The following is a 20546-nucleotide window of genomic DNA, read 5'->3' as shown; positions in this document are numbered from 1 at the left end:
TGCAGTCCAAGGGACTCTCAAGAGTCTTCTCCAACACCACAGTTCAAAAGCATCAATTCTTCAGCGCTCAGCTTTCTTCACAGTCCAACTCTCACAACCATACATGACCACTAGAAAAACCATAGCCTTGACTTGACGGACCTTTGTTGGCTAAGTAATGTCTTTGCTTTTCAATATGCTATCTAGGTTGGTCATAACTTTCCTTTCAAGGAGTAAGCGTCTTTTAACTTCATGGCTGCAATCACCATCTGCTGTGATTTTGGAGCCCCCCAAAAATATATTATGTATCTTCTCAACTGGTGAAATTTTAAAATATAATGAAGTTACCACAGCCAGTTCTGCTATTCTTGCTTTGAAAACATAAATTTGTCCCAACAAAAGTGATATATTAGGGAACTCTTTGAGTGTAACACAATTTCACATTTGCTTATGCGTGATTTTATCTACTTGAAACATTAGGTGAATGCAGAAAACCATATCCAGATGCCCTGAGCCATGGGGATGTACACAAAACTCATGCATGAACACCCCTCAAGATTACCAGGCCCTTCAGTTCAGGGCCTGCGGTACTAGCCACACCCATCCACATGTGGTGATGTACATTTCCATCTGACTTTAAATACCACCGCTTTCATCATTTCCTCATGACTTACAGCTGTAACCCTTCTACTACTCACTTCCACAAGCAATGTTTAGTGCTGTTTCAATACAAAGAGCCACGTTTATTGTAGTATTTATCTATTTCTTAGCCATTTATTACAAGTAAAACCGTGCTACCATTTTTTTTTCAGTTTTTTTTTTTATCTTTTTTTAGTTGGTCTCTGACAAAGTTTCTGAGTGTTTTAACCCTAACCACGTATTTCCCGTAAGTCCTGCGGTTCCAATTGCACAATTTTGCACTAGCACTATATCTAACAGCATATGTCTGTCAGTAACCAGGTAAATAAACACAACATACATTACACATATATGTATATATAATAGTAGAATACAACTGAGGCATTTTTAATGTGAATTAAAAAAAAAAAAAAAGCTTATTTCACCTCTTAGCAGTGAATGTGCCTTGAGAAGCATTTATTAAATGTATTTGGGACGGCTTGTTAAAAAGACTATCAATTATATTAAATACAAGCCATTCAATATGCCAAGCTATATATAGATGTCTCTATAGTGGGTGAAGATTTGTCATTTATCTTTTAAGGTAATTATGCAAATTGTATTCAGCCCACACACTCGGAGTTGGAAATATTTTTTTTCTTTTTCTTCATTTTAAAATCTTGTCTAACAAGAATTAACCACGATTCAAAATGGGCAGCACAAAGCTAGATTTTGGCCGTCCCTTTACAGCAAAAAAGGAACCTATTTTTCTCCTTCGGGTCTCTTTTCTTTAATGAGGGCATACAAAACACTCTGCACATTCCCAGAGCTTCTGAGAACTTTCCCCTTGAGAAATCTCAGAAAATACAAGGAAAAACAACTTCAAAAAAATTAATGAAAGGCCCATCACTATTTGCCTCTCTACCCTCCCTCTTCCCCAGGCCTTTCCAATTTCTAAGTAACTTTTCTCACTTTCAAACCCTTCCCCTCCTCTCATTTCCCCAAGGTCAGCTGCTTTTCTCCAGCACTCCATCTGCGAAAGAGAGCGAAAAGATCCTTCGGACATCACACATAGGCACAGTGCTGATTTTCCCCAGGACCAGGGCGTAGAAGGATGGGCCTGGGCTGTGAAAGGACTTATTTCAACCTAGGGCAGCAAGTGGAGAGCAAGATATTGAAAAGGCTCCAGGTCTTTCCCACAATGCTAAGTGCCTGACCCCTGGCCAGTGTAAACACTTGTTTTCTCAGGATTGTGGATCAGGGTTTGGCATGTATGTTTTTAGCAAACAATCTGTGAGTGCTCAGTGTTCAAAGGCAGAAGCATGACTTTGAGTGAGCACAGTAATCCTTTCAAAAAAGAAAAAAATCTGTCTCCAATGTTGTGATGTAAACGCAAATTCTCACGGCCCCACACAAGCTCCGCAGTCACATGTGGGTGACTCTAGCCGAAAGTCACATAGGAGCTCAATCTGCCTCCAGGCAGCAGAAACAGCTCCGTGTCCCAGGGCACCTGTCCACACCCAGAGGCGCACACTAAACCCATAAGCCGCAGGTTACACAGGCGTGCTTCCCCTCCTCCCGCCTCACCTTTTTCCCTTTCCCCACCCCCCGCACCCCCAGCCCTCGCCCCACACAATGGGATTTTTGTTTGCTTCAGCAGCATGTGACGGCGGAGTCCCTGCTTTGCCTAGCTTGGTGTGGCAGGTCTCTCAGGTAACAGGTGGCAGCTTCCCCTGTTGGATTCTAGGTATAAAAAAGAATGACCTCATAGGGGTGGAGCCCCGGGACTCCGTGGAGGTGGCAGTCACAGACAGGTCACCCTGGAGAGAAGCCGGTTGGTTGGAAGGAGGCAGTTAAACTCCTCAGGCTGGGGTTGTAACCTTCACCCGGGAGCCCTTTAGCAGCCAGCGATTGCCCGCCGGCCTCTCAAAGTGGTCTCAGCCTCCGATGGAGCCCAAAGAAGCTCCCGGGAAAGAAAACATGGGCACCAAGAAAAAGAATCTGCCCTTCCTGAGGCCCAGGCTCTATATGCTGGAGAGAAGGAAGACTGACACTGTGGTTGAGAGCAGTGTTCCTGGGGACCACTCTGGTACCTTGAGGAGGAGCCAGTCTGACAGGAGCGAGTACAACCAGAAATTACAAGGTAACCTACAAGAAACCAGTGGGCCGGGGGTTACCGCACTCCCAACTCTTTCCTTCCTACTCTTCCATTTACAAAGAAAACATTCAAGGTAGAGGAGAAGAGCAAACATCACCTTCCTCTATAAGAAGGAAAGTAAGAAAATAAGAAAAATGAAGGCAGTGTAATTCATAAATTATAGTACAAATTTATTATGTCCTTCCAGAGTTAAAGAGCCAATTCTAAATTATTCTTAATAGTACCATGTCTTTTTTTGTCTGCCACCTTCCCTTACCTTGCTTCTCCCTCCTCCACCCGATTTAAGAAGCGGGAAGCACTAAAAAGCAAATGATTTAGAACCCTACACAAGATAGTTTATCTCAACAGATAGGTGTGAGATGTCACACCAGGAGATCTATCCAGGTAATTGTAGTGAACTGTGATTGTGGTTATCTTAAATAGGGGCATGCAAGTACAACCACATCTGTGAAAAATAAGGAATGTTATAGTCACTGGATAGTATAATAGGATTTCTTGAAAAATCACATAGATGTTCATTCCTTTAGAGTGAATCAAGTAACATCCAAATATGGTAAGAGATGCTTAGCATGCTTAGACTGAATTGTGGAAATAACTTCAGTTTATTTTGTGATGGTCATAAGATAATCTGGCACAGTTATTATAACACATCCTGTTTTAGGTCCTGAATTGCTCTTCCTTCCCATGCACCCTCTCTTTTTCTTCTTCTTTTCTCTTGAAGGTCATTTGTTCTAGTCAACTTCATTTTGATGTGGATATCATGCAACATTTTAATCAGATACCTGTTATGTGATCCCTGGAACTGGTCTCTCCCTCTTTGAGGCACACTGTGGTTGAGGGCTCATTATCCCACCATGAGCTGTCATTCTGGACTGAAAAACTACCATGAAACTAGAAAGACCAATGGGACAAGCTTGTATTTAGAAGGTCCCTTTCATAAAAAAAAATGTGCTTGGATTTAGTGATGCAAATTAAATTAAATAAGTTAAATGTATGTAAATTAAATATTTAAGATTCCTGCTATGAGTTCATACTTTTAAAAAAATATAGCTCAGGATTAAAATGCAAAGTTGAGTCTTACAACTAAAGAATTTTTTTTAATAGGGAAGGGGTATTGTTTGAACTTTGAAATAATTTATTCTCAAGGATATGGATAAATTGGAAAGCATGCAAAATTTTTTTTTCATAAACAAAATTTTATTTATTTATTTTTGGGGGGACATTTTTGCACTCACATAATTTTGAAGCTAATCCAAGATATGATAATATCAAATATATCAATATCTGTATCAGCAATATCTTTAGATATTTCTGCATGTACTTGTAAGTATAAGAAGGTTAAGACAAAAACCATAACCACAATATGATAATCGTACCCTAAACTCTCCAATAATTCCTTAGTATCATCAAAGATGCAGTCAGATTAAAAAACAAAGACATCTCATAAACGTAATAAAATTTTAAAATAGTGTTTGTTTAAATTAGGATCGCAGTAAGTTCTGCACAGTGAGATGGGTTACTTTTAACTCTCTTTTATCATATAGGGTTCCTTTTCTTCTCTCTCCTTGCAATTCGTTTGTTGAAGAAATCTGGTGGTTTACCTCAAACTGCTTTACAGTCAGGACTTTGCTAGTTGCATCCATTCCCCCAGGGCTGCAGACAAGCTCCACCGTGGTCTGCTCTTCTGTCGGTTGGTGGTCAGATCTAGTGTTGATCAGATTCAGGTTTGATTTTCCTGGCAAGACTCCTTCATGGGAGCACCATGCTTTTTCACCTGGAGGCTTATGATATCTAGTTCTCTTCTCCTTCTCTGATCTTAGCAACTGATATCTAGATCTGTTCAGGCGTGGCTGATTCCAGCCAGGAACCAGGAAACATAGCATCTTGAGGAGGCTCCCAAGAACCAGACTGCCATTTCTCCAAGGAGACTGTTTCCTTTCAATGAAAGTCACTCAGTCGTGTCCAACTCTTTGCGACCCCATGAACTGTACAGTCCATGGAATTCTCCAGGCCAGAATACTGGAGTAGGTAACCTTTCCCTTCTCCAGGGGATCTTCCCAACTCAGGGATCGAACCCAGGTCTCCCACATTGCAGGCGGATTCTTTACCAACTGAGCTATCAGGGAAGCCCAAAATATCTATTGATTTCAATGGGGAATGGTATTTGGAGAACATGATCTGGGTGCTAGGAGTGTTCCTTACACAAGACGTTGTTTTTGCCAAAGGTGAACAACAAGTTAAAACCTATGCTTTAGGTACACACTCAGCCTTTGGAGCCCAAGAAATCACTGGCCACCAGCACTTACTTCTGCTTGAACAGATCTGGATGTGACAGGAGCTGTTTGCCTGAGGGAAAAGAAAGTTACCCTCCCCAGTGGAGCAGGGCAAAACTGTGGGCAGTTGCCTCAGGGGTCTTGGTTCTCCACAAGAGAACATCAAAAGGCCCTGGGAAGGGGGTGATCCCACACTCCCATTCCAGCCTGGGAAAGGCTTGTTGTACATGGCCACAGGGAGGAGCCTGGGAAGCACAGAAATGAAGCCCAAGGAGGGAATCTGGGGATGGATTCTCTCCCCTTCTTTGCTGGAGCAGTGTGCGTGCATGCATGCTCAGTCATGTTCGACTGTTTGTGACCCCACGAACTGTAGCCCACATCTGTCCGTGGGATTCTTCAGGCAATAATAGTGGAGTGGGTTGTCATTTCCTTCTCCAGGTGACCTTCCCATCCCAGGGATCAAACCCGCATCTCTTGTGTCTCCTGTATGAGCTTTCATAAGCTACCTGAGCCACACTGAGCCACTGGGGAAGTCTTACTGGGGCAGACAGGGCTGCTTTTCTTCCCCAGTAAAGAATGAAAGTGCTAAAGTCATACACATTCTGTTTCCAATCCTGGCACTTCAGTTTACTACCTATAAGACTGAGTAAATCACTGAAAATTTCTGAGCTTCAATTTCTTTGTCTATGAAAGTAAGAAAATTACACCTACCACATAGTGTTATTGGCAGAATGAAATTAGATAATTACATGAAACATCTAGAATATTGGTTGACACACCGTGCTTCATAAACAGCAGTTATTTTCAATTTTAGAAATGATGGGTACCACAATGATAGAACAAGACTTGCCCTTTATTAACCCACATTTTTTAATCTACTAGTCTATTTCAGGCTTCCTTTGTGGCTCAGCTGGTAAAGAATCCGCCTGCAATGTGGGAGACCTGGGTTCGATCCCTGGGTTGCGAAGATCCCCTGGAGAAGGGAACAACTATCCACTCCAGTACTCTAGCCTAGAGAATTCCATGGACTGTATAGTCCATGGGGTCACAAAGAGTAGGACACGACTGAGTGACTTTCACTTTCAATCTGTTTCAACTCTTTTCTGTCTTTTGAGAAAGAGACAAATAAGAAATTCAGGAAAAACCCACTGCTTTGTCTCTAATAATGTTTCTTCTTTGTGAGATTCACTAATTCAGTATTTTTTTGATCCATTAGCAGAATAAAAACAGAAAATATTTTTTGCTTTCACTTCCTAAACTTAGCTAAAAGAAAGAAAAGTCTGTGGCCACAAAGTACAGTAGATGTTTATTGGTTATTCTGCAGAAGACTTCAGGCTTCTCATGTTTGCCACTGGAGTTGGGGTTTTTCTATGCTCTGTTGGATCCTGTCTTGGAAGGAAAGACTCAGGAGTTAATCCATGGTCCTAGACCTGTCAGAGTACAGAGGAGCACATTAGAGCTGGTAAAGATGGGCTGGCCTCCTGATAAGTAAGATTTTAAAGATGCAATTCAATAAAATCCATGGCTGATCTCTAAAACCTAATAGCACTTTTAGTATGATTCTTCTATAATTGCTTTGGCAACAATAGAGGGCATCTCTCATTGTTGTTGGAAGCAGTCAGTTCTGTGGTTTGCACTCTGGTCTGTCCTCTTCCCACTGTCACACAGATGAGTCCTAAGTCACCTTTGTTTGCATGCCCAGTTGTGTCTGACTCTTGCAACCCCAGGGACTGTAGCCCGCCAGGCTCCTCTGTCCATGGGCTTTCCCAGGCAAGAATACTGGAGAGAGTTGCCATTTCCTGTTCCAGGGGATCTTCCCAACCCAGGGATCGAACCAGCATCTTGTGCCCCCTGCCTTGGTGGGCAGACTGTTTTCCACTAGTGCTACCTGTGAAGCCCTAAGTCACCCTAAGAAACTCTTTATTATTGCAATGCCAAGAGTTTTTCTTCTGCCTACCTTGGAACTGATAGCTCCCTGGGAGGCATTGAACAAAGACCTGAGCTGGTTAGAGCCCACAGACAGATGGCCAGAGCCATCATGAGGTCACAGTGGTTTTCCAGTAGTGGAAAGCAGCCTCAAATTATTGATTGAGCACTGCTTGTCCTTCAGGACTGTGTCACTATCTGAGTAATACAATTCATTGCTCTGTCCCTGTAAGCAAGTTCTCTAGGGTTCTGGAAGATGTTAGATCTGTCTTCAGCATCTCTGGGCTCACCTCTCAACTATACAGTTTATCTGTTCTATTCAATTTCTGACCAACATCACTTTAGTAGTGTGAATCTTAAGTTGTAATATTTTAAAAATGGTAAGGGAGGGATGAGAGCTACTAAGTTAAACGATAGACCATGATTCCTATGAGAACATCATAAAATCTTTGTAAGAGATTATAATCACATCATTCTTACTAAGCCTTAAGTTGTACAATAATAGTTCGATGCTAAGCCTACTGTTAGTGGCTTATTTTTTCAACAGATTCATTTCAGTTAATTAGCATTTATTGAATATGTTATATGGTAAGCAAAAAACAATATGTGCCAGGAATTACAACTACAAAATCAATAAGAAAAAGCATCTGACCTTTACTCCAAAGGCGCCTGGATCAGGGTTGGGCAGAGAGGTTGTTAGAAAACACTGCACTCAGAGATGATAAGGTAGGAATGGGGTGAAGGTGCGGAATTGGGAGAGAAAGGCATTTTAAAGTCTTTGTTGAACTTATCTCTGTCTGAAATAATGGTGTTTGTTTCCTTGTTTATTGCTTATTATTGACCCATTTCCTCTCCCATCTCTTGCCACTCCCACCCCTGCCAGTTGGTACAAGAGGCCATATCTGTCTCATTAACTTTCTGTCTTTGTACTTAGAATCATGCCCAACACATGGGAAGCCCTCAGTAATGTTCAAATAGAATGAATGCCTTGAACCATCCAGTCTAGGCAGGGAATCAGTAGGAGGAAAGATATGAAGGCCTGAATTAAGAGCCCTGTGTCTTCATATGTGAGGATATATGTCTCTGTTCATAAACAAGATTCTTCAATAAAAATAAACAAATATATTCGAGGTAACAGTGCACAGAATTGCCTTTTTGACAAATAATTCTGCCTTTCAGAGCACACCAGGCCATACCTCAGCTCACTGCTCTTCTTCCAATCATAACAACAAAAGTTACATCATTTTAGTGTCCCAGCTTGCTCAGCCCCTCACTGGGAGCTGAGAGTTTTTTACTGGGAGCCATGGAGAATGATCGACGCAAGGGAAATTTACTGGCTAGTTGTTAACAGTTTTTTCTTTGGGAAATGATTTTGTATATGACTGTATGTGTGAACTCTATATTTGAAACGCACCTCATTTAAACAGTTACGCACAAGTGTCTGTGAATATACAGATCATTCATCTGTCTGATGTGTCTACTGTATGTAGCTACAGATTAAGTTGTATGTGTGTGTGTGTACTTGAGACATACTTCTTTAATGATTGAAACTTTTAATAAAAAGTTTATTGATTAACATTCAACAGCCTTTTCTACAAACCCTATATGATTGATATAGCTGACATTATTGGTTTCCTTTCAGTGTGCATGCTATGGGATGAATGTTTATGTTTCCCCAAAATGCATTTATTGAAGCTTAACCCCCAATGTGATGGTATTTGGAGAGGGACTTTTGGGAGGTAATTAGCTCAGGAGGGTGGGGCTTTCATAAATAGGTTTAGTGCTATTATAAGATATGAGAGATTTGCTCCCTCTCTCTCTGCCCTTTGCCATGTGAGGATGTGAAATGACAGACATCTGTCCACGAGGAAGGGGGCCTCACCAGCACCTTGAACCTTGACCTTGGACTTCCCAACTGTGATAAACAAATGTTCGTGGTTTAAACCACCCTATTTATGGTATATTTGTTACAACAGCCCAAAATGACCAAGGTAGTCGCGCAGTTACTTTCATCCTCTATGGCCTCAGTAAGCCTCTGGTTAATTTTTTGGCCAATGCATATTTTTGCTTATCAAGTGTCAGGTGAAAGAGAGAATGGTGGGTTAAATGTCCTCACACTGGCAGATAACAACACAAAAGGCACATCTCCAGTTCATGTTAGTTCTGTGATGCTTTCTTTTTTGCAAAGCCTATCATATCATTTTCATCATAAAAGGATTGATGGCTTGTTTTTATGAAAGCCTGAGATGTTCTTACTATGGATGTTAATGAACAAACCACTCTTCTGCATGGACTTTATACAGAATAATATATTTTGCAGTATGAGGTAAAAGACTAGATTAGACTTGGTCAGATTATGGGAACATTTAATTTGTAATGACTTTTGAGAATACAAGCAAGAGGAGTCGTCAATACTGGCAGATTTGCTGATTTTTGTTCAGGGAGTAATGAAGGGTGGAATAAAAGTAGTTGTCCAGCTGTTTGTCCCAGTTTCTATCCTGGGGCCATGGGTCTTTTTTTGTTGCTGCCTTTGTTCTTTGAGTGTAAAGTAACTCATTCCCCTTTACTTGCTTTTAGTGAAATGGGAAGTACTTGGATCAGTAATGTGACACCAACAAAAATAAGGTGTGTTTCACAGTTTGAATGGCAAATATTTATAAAAGGCAGCCGCTGTATAGCACAGGGAGCTCAGCTTGGTGCTCTGTGATGACTTAGAGGGATGGAATGGGGGAGTGGGAGGGAGGCTCAAGAGGAAGGGGACATAGGGCTGATTCATGTTGTGCAGCAGACGCTAACACAACCTTATATTCCAATAAAAATAAGATAAAATAAATAAGCTACAGGAAAAAAAAAAAAAGGCAAGGTACTTTTGAAACTAAGTGATTTCTCTTTCATCATGTGCGAAGACATTTTAAAAAGCTTATTTTACTCTCTTTTCCAATAAAGGCGTTTTGCAGTTTTTAGAGGACACATATGCATCAAATAAACAGAGTCCTAGAAATCAAGGAAGTTTGAGCTATTCCATTGAGATGGGAAAATTTATTTCTTCCACGTTTAACTGATGTACCTCTAGATATTTCTCCAGGCAAGAATACTTCCCAACTCAGAGATCCAACCTGGGTCTCCCACATTGCAGGCAGATTTCTTTACCGCCTGAGCCATCAGGGAAGCCTTATAACTTTCTTAAAACTAGCAAATTCAGCCTCTCATTGTTTTTTTTTGTCCATCAACATGATGGGTTTATCAAAACACAAAATGAGAAATCAAGAGGGCGGGAGGAGTGAATGGAAGGAAGGAAGAAGAGAGGGAGGGTGGGAGGGAATTCCCATAGATAAGCATGAGTAGAAATAGAAGTCACTTTAGTGATAGAGCTGGGAAAAGACCAGTGAGCACTCAAGCTATATTCATCTTTGTTTCTGTTGATACAGGAAAAGTAGAAAATCGTTTTTTGTAGAATTACTTTTTCTTGATACCATAATCATATTAAGTTCAGTATGTTTGTGGGCATTGGTTTCCTGGTGATGATGGAATTATGGCAGGAATTTCTAAACTTTTCAACAGTGTCACCCTGAGAACCAGGCAAGACTTGGCTTCAGGCGAGGCTTTAGAGTGCCCCCCATCACCCCCTTTCTACCAAGCAGATGAGGAGTCCTTGGGGCCCAAGGTTCCTGCCTGCCTGGGATCCTTATTCTCATTTCTAGACTGAGTTCAGGGTATCTAGAACCATGGGATTTTCTGTTCAACAGGACCAAATACTGGCTCCAAGACCTGCTGGAACCTCTTCCATTCAGTTTCTCCTTAGGACAGACTGTAGTTGCAGGGGTGCACACCCTTTGACTCCAGGGTCCATTGCTTACGCAGATGTGTCTGGAGCTTGATCACGCTGGGGTGTTCACACCAAGCCTAGCAGACCCCTTGTGGGTGGGGAAGTGGGTAGAAGGAAGGGTAGGGATACAAGCCTCATGACTGGGGAGAAGGATTGTACCCCCAGGGCCTCCTGCCAGATTTTGGCATGAAACTCTGAGGGACCTGAGAAATCTAAACTTGAACTTGGCCTTCTGGATTGTTATGAAAGTGTATTTATCAAGATAGAAGGATATAACATATTTAACAATTTGCCAGCTTGATTTACAACTTTTTATTTTGTAGATAAGGGATGTTGGCCTCCGTTTGTACACTTGCTCCAGGCCCCAAAGGAGGCTGCTTAGTACTGTTGTCTATGTTCAGGACATAGCCTTTCTTCTATACTAAGCTGTGGAAAGAGAAAAGGAAGGGAAGGAAGACAGCATGACTGCCATCCTCCAACAGCCATGTCGTGCATGCTGTCACTGCTGCTGCTGCTGCTGCTGCCAAGTCACTTCAGTCATGTCCAACTCTGTGCGACCCCATGGACTGCAGCCTACCAGGCTTCTCCATCCATGGGATTCTCCAGGCAAGAACACTGGAGTGGGTTGCCATTTCCTTCTCCAATGCACTGCAGTTGTGTCCAACTCTTTGCGACCCCATGGACTGTAGCACACTAGGTTCCTCTGTCCATGGAATTCTCCAGGCAAGAGTACTGGAGTGGGTTGTCATGCCCTTGTCCAGAGGATCTTCCCGATCCAGGGATCAAAGCTACAACTCTTGCGTCTCCTGTATCGGCAGGCAGGTTCTTTACCACTAGTGCCAGGGGCATTCACACATTGTCATTTGATCCCAACACTTTCTCAGTTCTGGCTTTATAGTTGAAAAATAGATATATAAAGGAGAAATGACTTTCTCTCTACCCTCCTACATTCAAAAGCTGGATCTATGAAATAACAGGCAGATTAACAGGAGAAAAAGTACGCAAGTATATTCATTTTAAATATTATGTACTGGGGCGGGGGCGGGGGGTGGCTTCATATGAAAAAAGAAGTAAATACCTCAAAAAAGGTTAGAATCAGAGAGCTTATAAACTATCTTGCTAGAGGAAGGGGAGGAGGAATGTAGGTCACATAGGGGAGAGTAAATAACTTAAGGAAAGATGGACTTAGAATTACAGAGAGAGGTTGGTGACAAAGTCTGTCCACCTGTGGTATTACTTCTAGTTTCCTGTCCTGTGAGAGGAGTCAACCTCCCCTGGTTGACAGCTGAGCTCCTTTTGGAGGATCTATCTCCAGGCAGATAAGGGGGTACACAGAAAGCCTCTCCCTGCATTTGCTGCTTTTCAAGTGCTCTCAACTCAAATGACCAAGGTAGCAAATTTGGGAGTGGCATGTCTTGAACTCCTTCAGGTGGTAGATTAGATTTGATTACAAGTGCTATAAATATATGCAAAAATCAAATGTATCACATTCATTGTCTTACTAGATATTTTGTCTGTGTGGCTTATTAGTAATAAGAAGTCAAAGCACTTTGAGGATTGTGATACATGCTGTGTGACGTGCTGACAACCCTCTGCTACTATGATAAAACTAGATCTGCTAACATTTTCACTTTGGAAGTCACATTCTTTCTCTGGCATTATTGTGACATTCCTCTGTGGGAGTATTGTTGCTATTTAATAAGTGCTATCTCTTGGTTTAATTATTAGGAAACAAAATTACAAAGGTAGGTTAAGCAAATCTGCCCTATTGTAATAGCTTAATCATCTCCTCTCCATTTCCCACTTCCTTGGGTATCTTGACACCATTTCCTTAATTTTATGCCTGTTATCATTTATTTGCATCTCATTAAAATTTAAACACATCTAAAAAATTAAAACCCCTATTTTATAGCAATGGGTGGTGGTGGTGTGTGCATTTGCAAATGAAAAAAATGGAATTATATGCTGAAAACAAGTAGTTCTTTATCTGGGTAGGTGATATTTTCGTAGAATTCTATGAGCTAGTCTAAATTGCGAGTCTTAAATGCAGCAGGAAATAGAATGTTATGATTAAAAGCCTTTGTCCCAGGTTGTTCCAAACAATTTTTTCCTTGATTAATGAGTCAGAGAAGAAATGGAGACTTAGTAATACCTGCACTGAGGCCCTTGAGAGTAGATACGATCTTGACAGTCTGACACCTAGCTCTTAAAGAAGAAAACCTAAAGGTCATGTCGTCTAGCTGTTGCTTTAAGTACGCTGAGACACTGTGCCCCTCACAGAAATTGTCTTTTCTGAATGCTTCCTAATGTTAGGTCTCCAATGTCACTGCAAAGGCTGTTGCAGATTTCTGCTTCCGTCTTTGTTGTGGAATAGTTGATGAAGACATTGTTCATCTCTTTCAGTGCCATCCAGGTTTATTCAAGGAAAAACTTTGGCTCCTCCTAAAAATTAGAATATGTTGTTCTTGCTAAGTCATTTCAGTCGTGTCCGACTCTGTGAGACCCCATAGACGACAGCCTACCAGGCTCCCCCATCCCCGGGATTCTCCAGGCAAGAGTACTGGAGTGGGCTGCCATTGCCTTCTCCTAGAATATGTTACCTTTCCAGATAAAAGCAAGCGATTTATCATGTTTAGCCACCTGAAACTCAGACTCGCTTTTGTACCTAATTCCTCGCCTTTGTATCAGCTGCATCTCCCTGCCCCTACTAAAATTTCCTTCCTCCAAATATCTGAAAGAATGGATTCTCCTCACTGAGATCTTTGCTGACCTTCTGGGAGAGTCATTCCAGACCATACTACCTGCAGTGAAAGAGGGGAGGACAGCCTTTCCCTTTATTCTCTGAGGTTCTGTGGCTGGGGGCCACAAGAGACAGAATAAAAGGATAAAGTGCGTATATATTTTATTTGATGTTAATATTTTTACTTGGCACAGAAGACTTCATAGAAAGAAGTGAGAATCCCAAAGCAGTTAGACCCAGGGGCTTATCTATCATTTTAACAAAGAGTGATAAATTCTGGAAATGTGCCAAGACAAAGGAAAAGGGGTTTTGAGCTGGGGGTATTAAATTGTGAAGAAGTAAAAAGGAAACATATGAGGGAAACTAACAGAATATAAAGGTTATTTTAGTAATGTTTGTTTGTACAGACTCATCATGATGTCAACTCCTCATCTCTGGTGATAAGAATTCTCTCCTCTTCCTGATACAGGAAGGGCAGAGAGCCCTGCCTGAATCTGGTGCTTCCCAACTGCCTTCAGCTCAAAGTAATGAACATGCCAGTAAGACATATTTGGGGGATGGTATTTACTGATCCCCTGCAGTGTCCTTCACACCAGCTCTCTAGAATTATGCTGTTTTATTCTATTGTTGCCTTTCTCTTTCACTTGAACATAATTTTCCTTGGGGGAAGAGAGTTAGTCTCATTTTAACACTTAAGCAGTGCTTGGTATATGGTAGATGCTCAGCTCAAAGACTACTTACTCAATGATTCAAAACTATTCAATGACTCACTACAACTATGTTAATCCTTAGCATTGGTATATTGGCTTTCACAATTCTGGCATTCAATTTCCCCACTACTTAATTGGAATCAGTTTTTGAGTTAACTCCTCTCATTTCCCTTTTTGCAAAAAGAGAGGCTATAAATAAATTTAATTAAACAAGAAAATAGAAAAAATTTCTTGGCCAGAGATTATGAAATCTCAGTTTTATTGAATTTATCGAACAAGCTGATACCTAGTTCACACCAACCAGATACTAGATCCTGAGAATATAAAGATAAACCAAATTAAACCCAGACTATACAGTGAGACAGGCCATGAACCAGTAATTGTAGCAATAAGTGCATGAAGTAAGGCTGCAGTTTGGGTTCCTGGGTTGCAGATTCTGAGATAGAAATTTGAGTGCAGGGGGTTTATTAGGGAATGTCATTATGACGACCTGGAGAAGAGAAAGGACAGGCAGAGGACTGGGAGAGAAAGAGAAAAGTTTAGCTGTGACTTGGTCTCAGTGGAAGCCTTAGCCTACTCTAAGGCAAGTTCTGAAGATGAGATGATCTTTTGGAGTTGTCTCAGTGATCTGGAGGTCCTAGACCATTATATCACTCTTCAATTTTTGGATGGGGACACCCTGGGGAGAGAGATGACCTGAGAGGTACTCTCATCTGAGATGATTCCTAAAAAGGAGCTGTTGGCTGGTGACACTCCCAGAATAGGGGTAATAAGTCCTTTTTTCCTGAAAGGGAATTGGTCAGCTCATCACAGCGCTGACCCCAAATTAGTGGTTGTTATTATATTAGAGACATAAGTAAATCAGTATAGGAATTGTGATGAGAAACAGCTTAATTGGACCTTTAAAAATGTCAAAATAAGAGACACTGAAATCTGAATCTTGAAATCCAGTTTGGATTTTTTCTGGGGAGAGGGGATAGAAGAGGGCATTCCAGAAAAAGGGATTAAGTATGTCCTAGTACATGGAACAAGGTAATAAAACTGGTTTTCCTGTTTGGGCTTCAAAGATGGAAAAGACAATACTAATACCAACTAGCATCTGTAGAAGGCACACAGGAACATTACATCATTTCATACTCTTAACAACTTTGCTAAGAAGTTATTGTCAAATATTTATAGATAATAAAATGAAGGTTAACAAAAGTATAGGCACCTGCCAAGTGTTTCACAGCTAGTAAGTGGTGATGTCAGAGTTATACTGAGGTCTACTTGGCTCCAAGATCCATACTTTTTCAACCAATATGAACTCTATTGTTCTAACCGGTTTTTAGTAGGCTTCCCTGGTGGCTCAGACAGTAAAGCACCTGCCTGCAATATGGGAGACCAGGGTTCGATCCCTGGGTCGGGAAGATCCCTGGAGGAGGAAATGGCAACCCACTGCAATATTCTTGCCTGGAAAATTCGTGGATTGAGGAGCCTGGTGGGCTACAGTCCACGGGGTCGCAAAGAGTCGGACACGACAGCGGCTTCGGTTTTGTAGTTTTTAGTAGTACCTCTTTTGCAGTTTTTTTTTTTAAGGAATAGACTGATTTTGATACAATTTTGAACAATACTCAAAAATATTAAGAGACCCTTAAGTTCTACCAGCATATTCACCTGCAATCTTAAAATCAACAGTGACCAGTCGGTACTTTCCAGGAGCTGTATTTTATGCTTTCAATAAAATGTTTTATGTGGACTGAAGTTGGAAAGATATGCAATTGCAATGAATGAGGGATACACTTGATAAATTCATTAGAACCTTCTATTCTAAAAATATAAACCAAGTGATTTGAATTATCTAGTCTTTGAAAACTACCCCTCCTCACTAACTATAGAGCACAGAGCAAGAGGAGAATGTTTGATGGAAAACTCGGTCAGAATGTTAAACTATATCACTCCTCTGCTTCATATTTCCCTCAATGCCTTTCCATGTTCTCTAGCAGTGGTATCCAAAGAAAGGTATGGGCAGTCCCAGAGATTTTGAGACAATTCATTATAAAAGGAAAAATGAGTTTAGTTTTTAGTCTTATCTTTTGAAAATATCTATTTTTGTCTATTCTTTATAATTATGCAATACATTAATACAGTCCATGTATTGGAGGTACAGTTAATCCAAACAATTTAACTGACACGTGAACAAAAAAGTTTGGGATGAAATTTTGACATGTGCTACAACAGGGATGAATCTTGAAGACATGATGCTAAGTGAAATAAGCCAGACACAAAAATACAAGTATTATATGATTCTGGGCTTCTCTGGTAGCCCAGTGGCAAAGAATCTGCCCCTACCAATCCAGAAAATGAGAATTCCATACCAGGGTCCAGAATATCTCCTAGAAAAGGAAAGGCAACCCACTCCAGTATTCCTGCCTAGAGAATTCCATGGACACAGGAGCCTGGCTGGCTACAGTCCATGGGGTCACAAAAGAGCTGAACACGACTGAGCAACTAAATAAAAACAAAATTATATGATTCCAAGTAAAAGAGGTACCTGAAATAGTCAAATACATACAGACAAAAAGTGGTTGCCAGAGACTGGGGAAAGGAGAGTAGGGAGTTAGTGTTTCATGGGTCCAAGAGTTTCAGTTTGGGAAGATGAAAAAATTCTGGAAATTGATGGCGGCTATTTCAAATCCTGAAAGATGATGCTGTGAAAGTGCTGCACTCAATATGCCAGCAAATTTGGAAAACTCAGCAGTGGCCACAGGACTGGAAAAGGTCAGTTTTCATTCCAATCCCAAAGAAAGGCAATGCCAAAGAATGCTCAAACTACTGCACAGTTGCACTCATCTCACACACTAGTAAAGTAATGCTCAAAATTCTCCAAGCCAGGCTTCAGCAATACGTGAACCATGAACTTCCTAATGTTCAAGCTGGTTTTAGAAAAGGCAGAGGAACCAGAGATCAAATTGCCAACATCTGCTGGATCATGGAAAAAGCAAGAGAGTTCCAGAAAAACATCTATTTCTGCTTTGTTGACTATGCCAAAGCCTTTGACTGAATGGATCAGAATAAACTGTGGAAAATTCTGAAAGAGATGGGAATACCGGACTACCTAATCTGCCTCTTGAGAAATCTGTATGTAGGTCAGGAAGCAATAGTTAGAACTGGACATGGAACAACAGACTGGTTCCAAATAGGAAAAGGAGTACGTCAAGGCTGTATATTGTCACCCTGCTTATTTAACTTATATGCAGAGTACATCATGAGAAATGCTGGACTGGAAGAAGCACAAGCTGGAATCAAGATTGCCAGGAGAAATATCAATAACCTCAGATATGCAGATGACACCACCCTTATGGCAGAAAGTGAAGAGGAACTCAAAAGCCTCTTGATGAAGGTGAAAGTGGAGAGTGAAAAAGTTGGCTTAAAGCTCAACATTCAGAAAACGAAGATCATGGCATCCGGTCCCATCACTTCATGGGAAATAGATGGGGAAACAGAGGAAACAGTGTCAGACTTTATTTTTTTGGGCTCCAAAATCACTGCAGATGGTGACTGCACCCATGAAATTAAAAGACGTTTACTCCTTGGAAGGAAAGTTATGACCAACCTAGATAGCATATTAAAAAGCAGAGACATTACTTTGCCAACAAAGGTTTGTCTAGTCAAGGCTCTGGTTTTTCCAGTGGTCATGTATGGATGTGAGAGTTGGACTGTGAAGAAGGCTGAGTGCCGAAGAATTGATGCTTTTGAACTGTGGTGTTGGAGAAGACTCTTGAGAGTCCCTTGGACTGCAAGGAGATCCAACCAGTCCATTCTGAAGGAGATCAGCCCTGGGGTTTCTTTGGAAGGAATGATGCTAAAGCTGAAACTCCAGTACTTTGGCCACCTCATGCGAAGAGTTGACTCATTGGAAAAGACTCCGATGCTGGGAGGGATTGGGGGCAAGAAGAGAAGGGGACGACAGAGCATGAGATGCCTGGATGGCATCACTGACTCAATGGACGTGAGTCTGAGTGAACTCCGGGAGTTGGTGATGGACAGGGAGGCCTGGCATGCTGCGATTCATGGGGTCGCAAAGAGTTGGACACGACTGAGTGACTGAACTGACTGAACTGAATGGTTGCACAACAGTGTGAATGTACTTATTGAAGCTTAAAAATGGTTAACATGGTAAATTCTATGTTATGTATATTTTACCATGATAAAAAATTAATGAAGCTTGGAGACACCATGTTCTAACAGTAAAATAGACATAAGGCCACTCAACCATGACTACATCTTTCCATCTCTGGCCTGAGGGACAGTTTTACTTCAGATTGTCTTGCCTTTATCCTTGCTGTTTCCTCAGCCTGGAGTGTTTTCCCTTGCCTTGGTTGTTTGATAAACCCCTATTCACCTTTTCAAGTCTACCTTTCTGTTATTATGCCCCAAATATCTTTGAGTGTCCCCTGCTGTATACATTTCTCATATTCATTATTCACAGGTCAGGGTTTCTTACTTTCGACTGAACTTCTCTAGGACAGGAGCATTGGTATCACCAGCCAGCACCTAGGGAAGGCTGGCCTGTACTCAATAATCCTGTTTGTTAAGTGAGTAAGTGAGTAAATGAATGAATGAATGAACAGTAAATGGGTGGTGTGGCCATGAAACCCAGAAAGTGTGGTGAAATCCAGAATGGTTACAGGAGGACCTTCCCGTGGGTGGGCTTCCTTGAAGCCAGATCCGAATCACTTCTGCACTGACTTCAGGGTCACAGCCCCTGGGTAGGGATATAACTCACATGAGGGAATAATTTTTAATTTTTATCATACTGCATATTTCCCTCCTTCGTAGTGTGTTTTCTTGGTCACCATTCACAATTCTGTTCTCATTAGCAAGGGCATGCAAACATCACATGTACCTCATCCTGGGGAACCTATAGATTATCCCTTGAAATTAATCTTATACTTTTATAACCAAATTTAGATAAAGAAATTAAATTATTTTTGTTCTGGGCTAAGTGAAGATTCTGAGTGATTTCCTTTTTTTTTTGATGAACAAAATCTATACATCAAAAAATATAAATAATGTATTGAAAATAAATACTCTCCTAGAGTTTGACTTGCTTGTTAATGTCACACCAATCAGACATTTAAGATGGGTATTCTGTTATAATGGTGCTACCATTTTTAAAATATTCAAAACAAAAAAATATTTTTAAAATAATACAATTATAATCTCATAGGTGTATTTTCTTCTTGGTTCTGAGCATTTCTGTGTAGAAGGAAAATATTAAATTAAGATATGAAATTAGATTTCTGTTAATTATTAAATTCTTGGGAAGCAAAGTCAATACTTCTCTGACAAAATTGAAGCTTCATTATATTGCAGTTGCAAATGAAAATTTTTTATGCCTTTGACATTTCATACAGAGAGTATAATTAACATAAAACTGTAGTTAAATTTTTTAAAATGAATTATAAATCAAACAAGATTTTGGACTGGGATAAACCTACCAGAGAAGCTAAGGTCCTGTATCTTTTTTTCCATACATTCTTATCTATACGTACAAACTACCAACAACAAAAATAATCATACCAAACAAAAAACTCAAACCACAATTTGCTCTTATTTCCAAAATATTCTTCTCTATATTTATGTTTGTGTTCAAACTCTGATAACTTTTCCTATTCTCAGATTATATCATATATAGGAAGAGCCTTTTCATATACTCATTGTGTATACCATGTGCATATATACTACATAATTATATACACTAATACAGACACACTACATTTTCTTGTGCTTCACTTTATTGTTCTTTACAGATATTCCGTTTTTTTTGTTTGTTTGTTTGTTTTTTACAAATTGGAGTTTTGTAGAAATCTTGCGTCAAGCAAGTCTATTGGTACCATTTTTCCAACAGCATTTGCTCACCTTTTGTCTCTGTATCCCATTTTGGTAATTGTCACAGTATTATTTTAGTTTTTCATTATTATTACATTTGCTATGGTGGTCTCTGATCTTTGATGTTACTATTGTAATTGTTTAGAATGCTAGAAACTGCACTTATACAGCACGGCAAACTCAACCCATAAATGTTGTGTGTGTTCTCACCACCCCACCGACAGGCTGTTCCCCTGTCTCCCTCTTCTCAAGCCTCCCTACTTCCTGACACAAGGGTGTTGAAAATTAGACCAGTTAATAAGCCTACAACGGCCTCTAAATGTTCACCGGAAGGGAAGAGTCACACAAAACTAGATACGATGGCATTTAGTGGGAAGGCATGTCAAAAACAAGCTAGCCCTTTTGCACCACGCAGTTAGCCAAGTTTGAATGGAAGGGAAAA

The 20546-nt window shown here is 40.6% G+C and overlaps 1 protein-coding gene across 1 annotated transcript in view; it reads left to right on the top strand.

Annotated features, from left to right (window-relative positions):
• Nucleotides 1-469: 469 nt before the first annotated feature.
• Nucleotides 470-20546, top strand: part of ARHGEF38 (Rho guanine nucleotide exchange factor 38) — a 156704-nt gene continuing 136627 nt past the window's right edge. Inside the window, exon 1 of the mRNA XM_061419469.1 lies at nt 470-2740. Within this exon, the coding sequence (XP_061275453.1) occupies nt 2545-2740 (196 nt within the window). The 5' untranslated portion in view covers nt 470-2544. The remainder of the gene's footprint in view (nt 2741-20546) is intronic.

The sequence above is a fragment of the Bos javanicus genome, chromosome 6 (genome assembly GCF_032452875.1).
Source record: "Bos javanicus breed banteng chromosome 6, ARS-OSU_banteng_1.0, whole genome shotgun sequence".
Lineage (NCBI taxonomy): Eukaryota > Metazoa > Chordata > Mammalia > Artiodactyla > Bovidae > Bos > Bos javanicus.
Note: the sequence above shows the minus strand (reverse complement) of the source record. Positions and strands in the feature narration are given on the sequence as shown.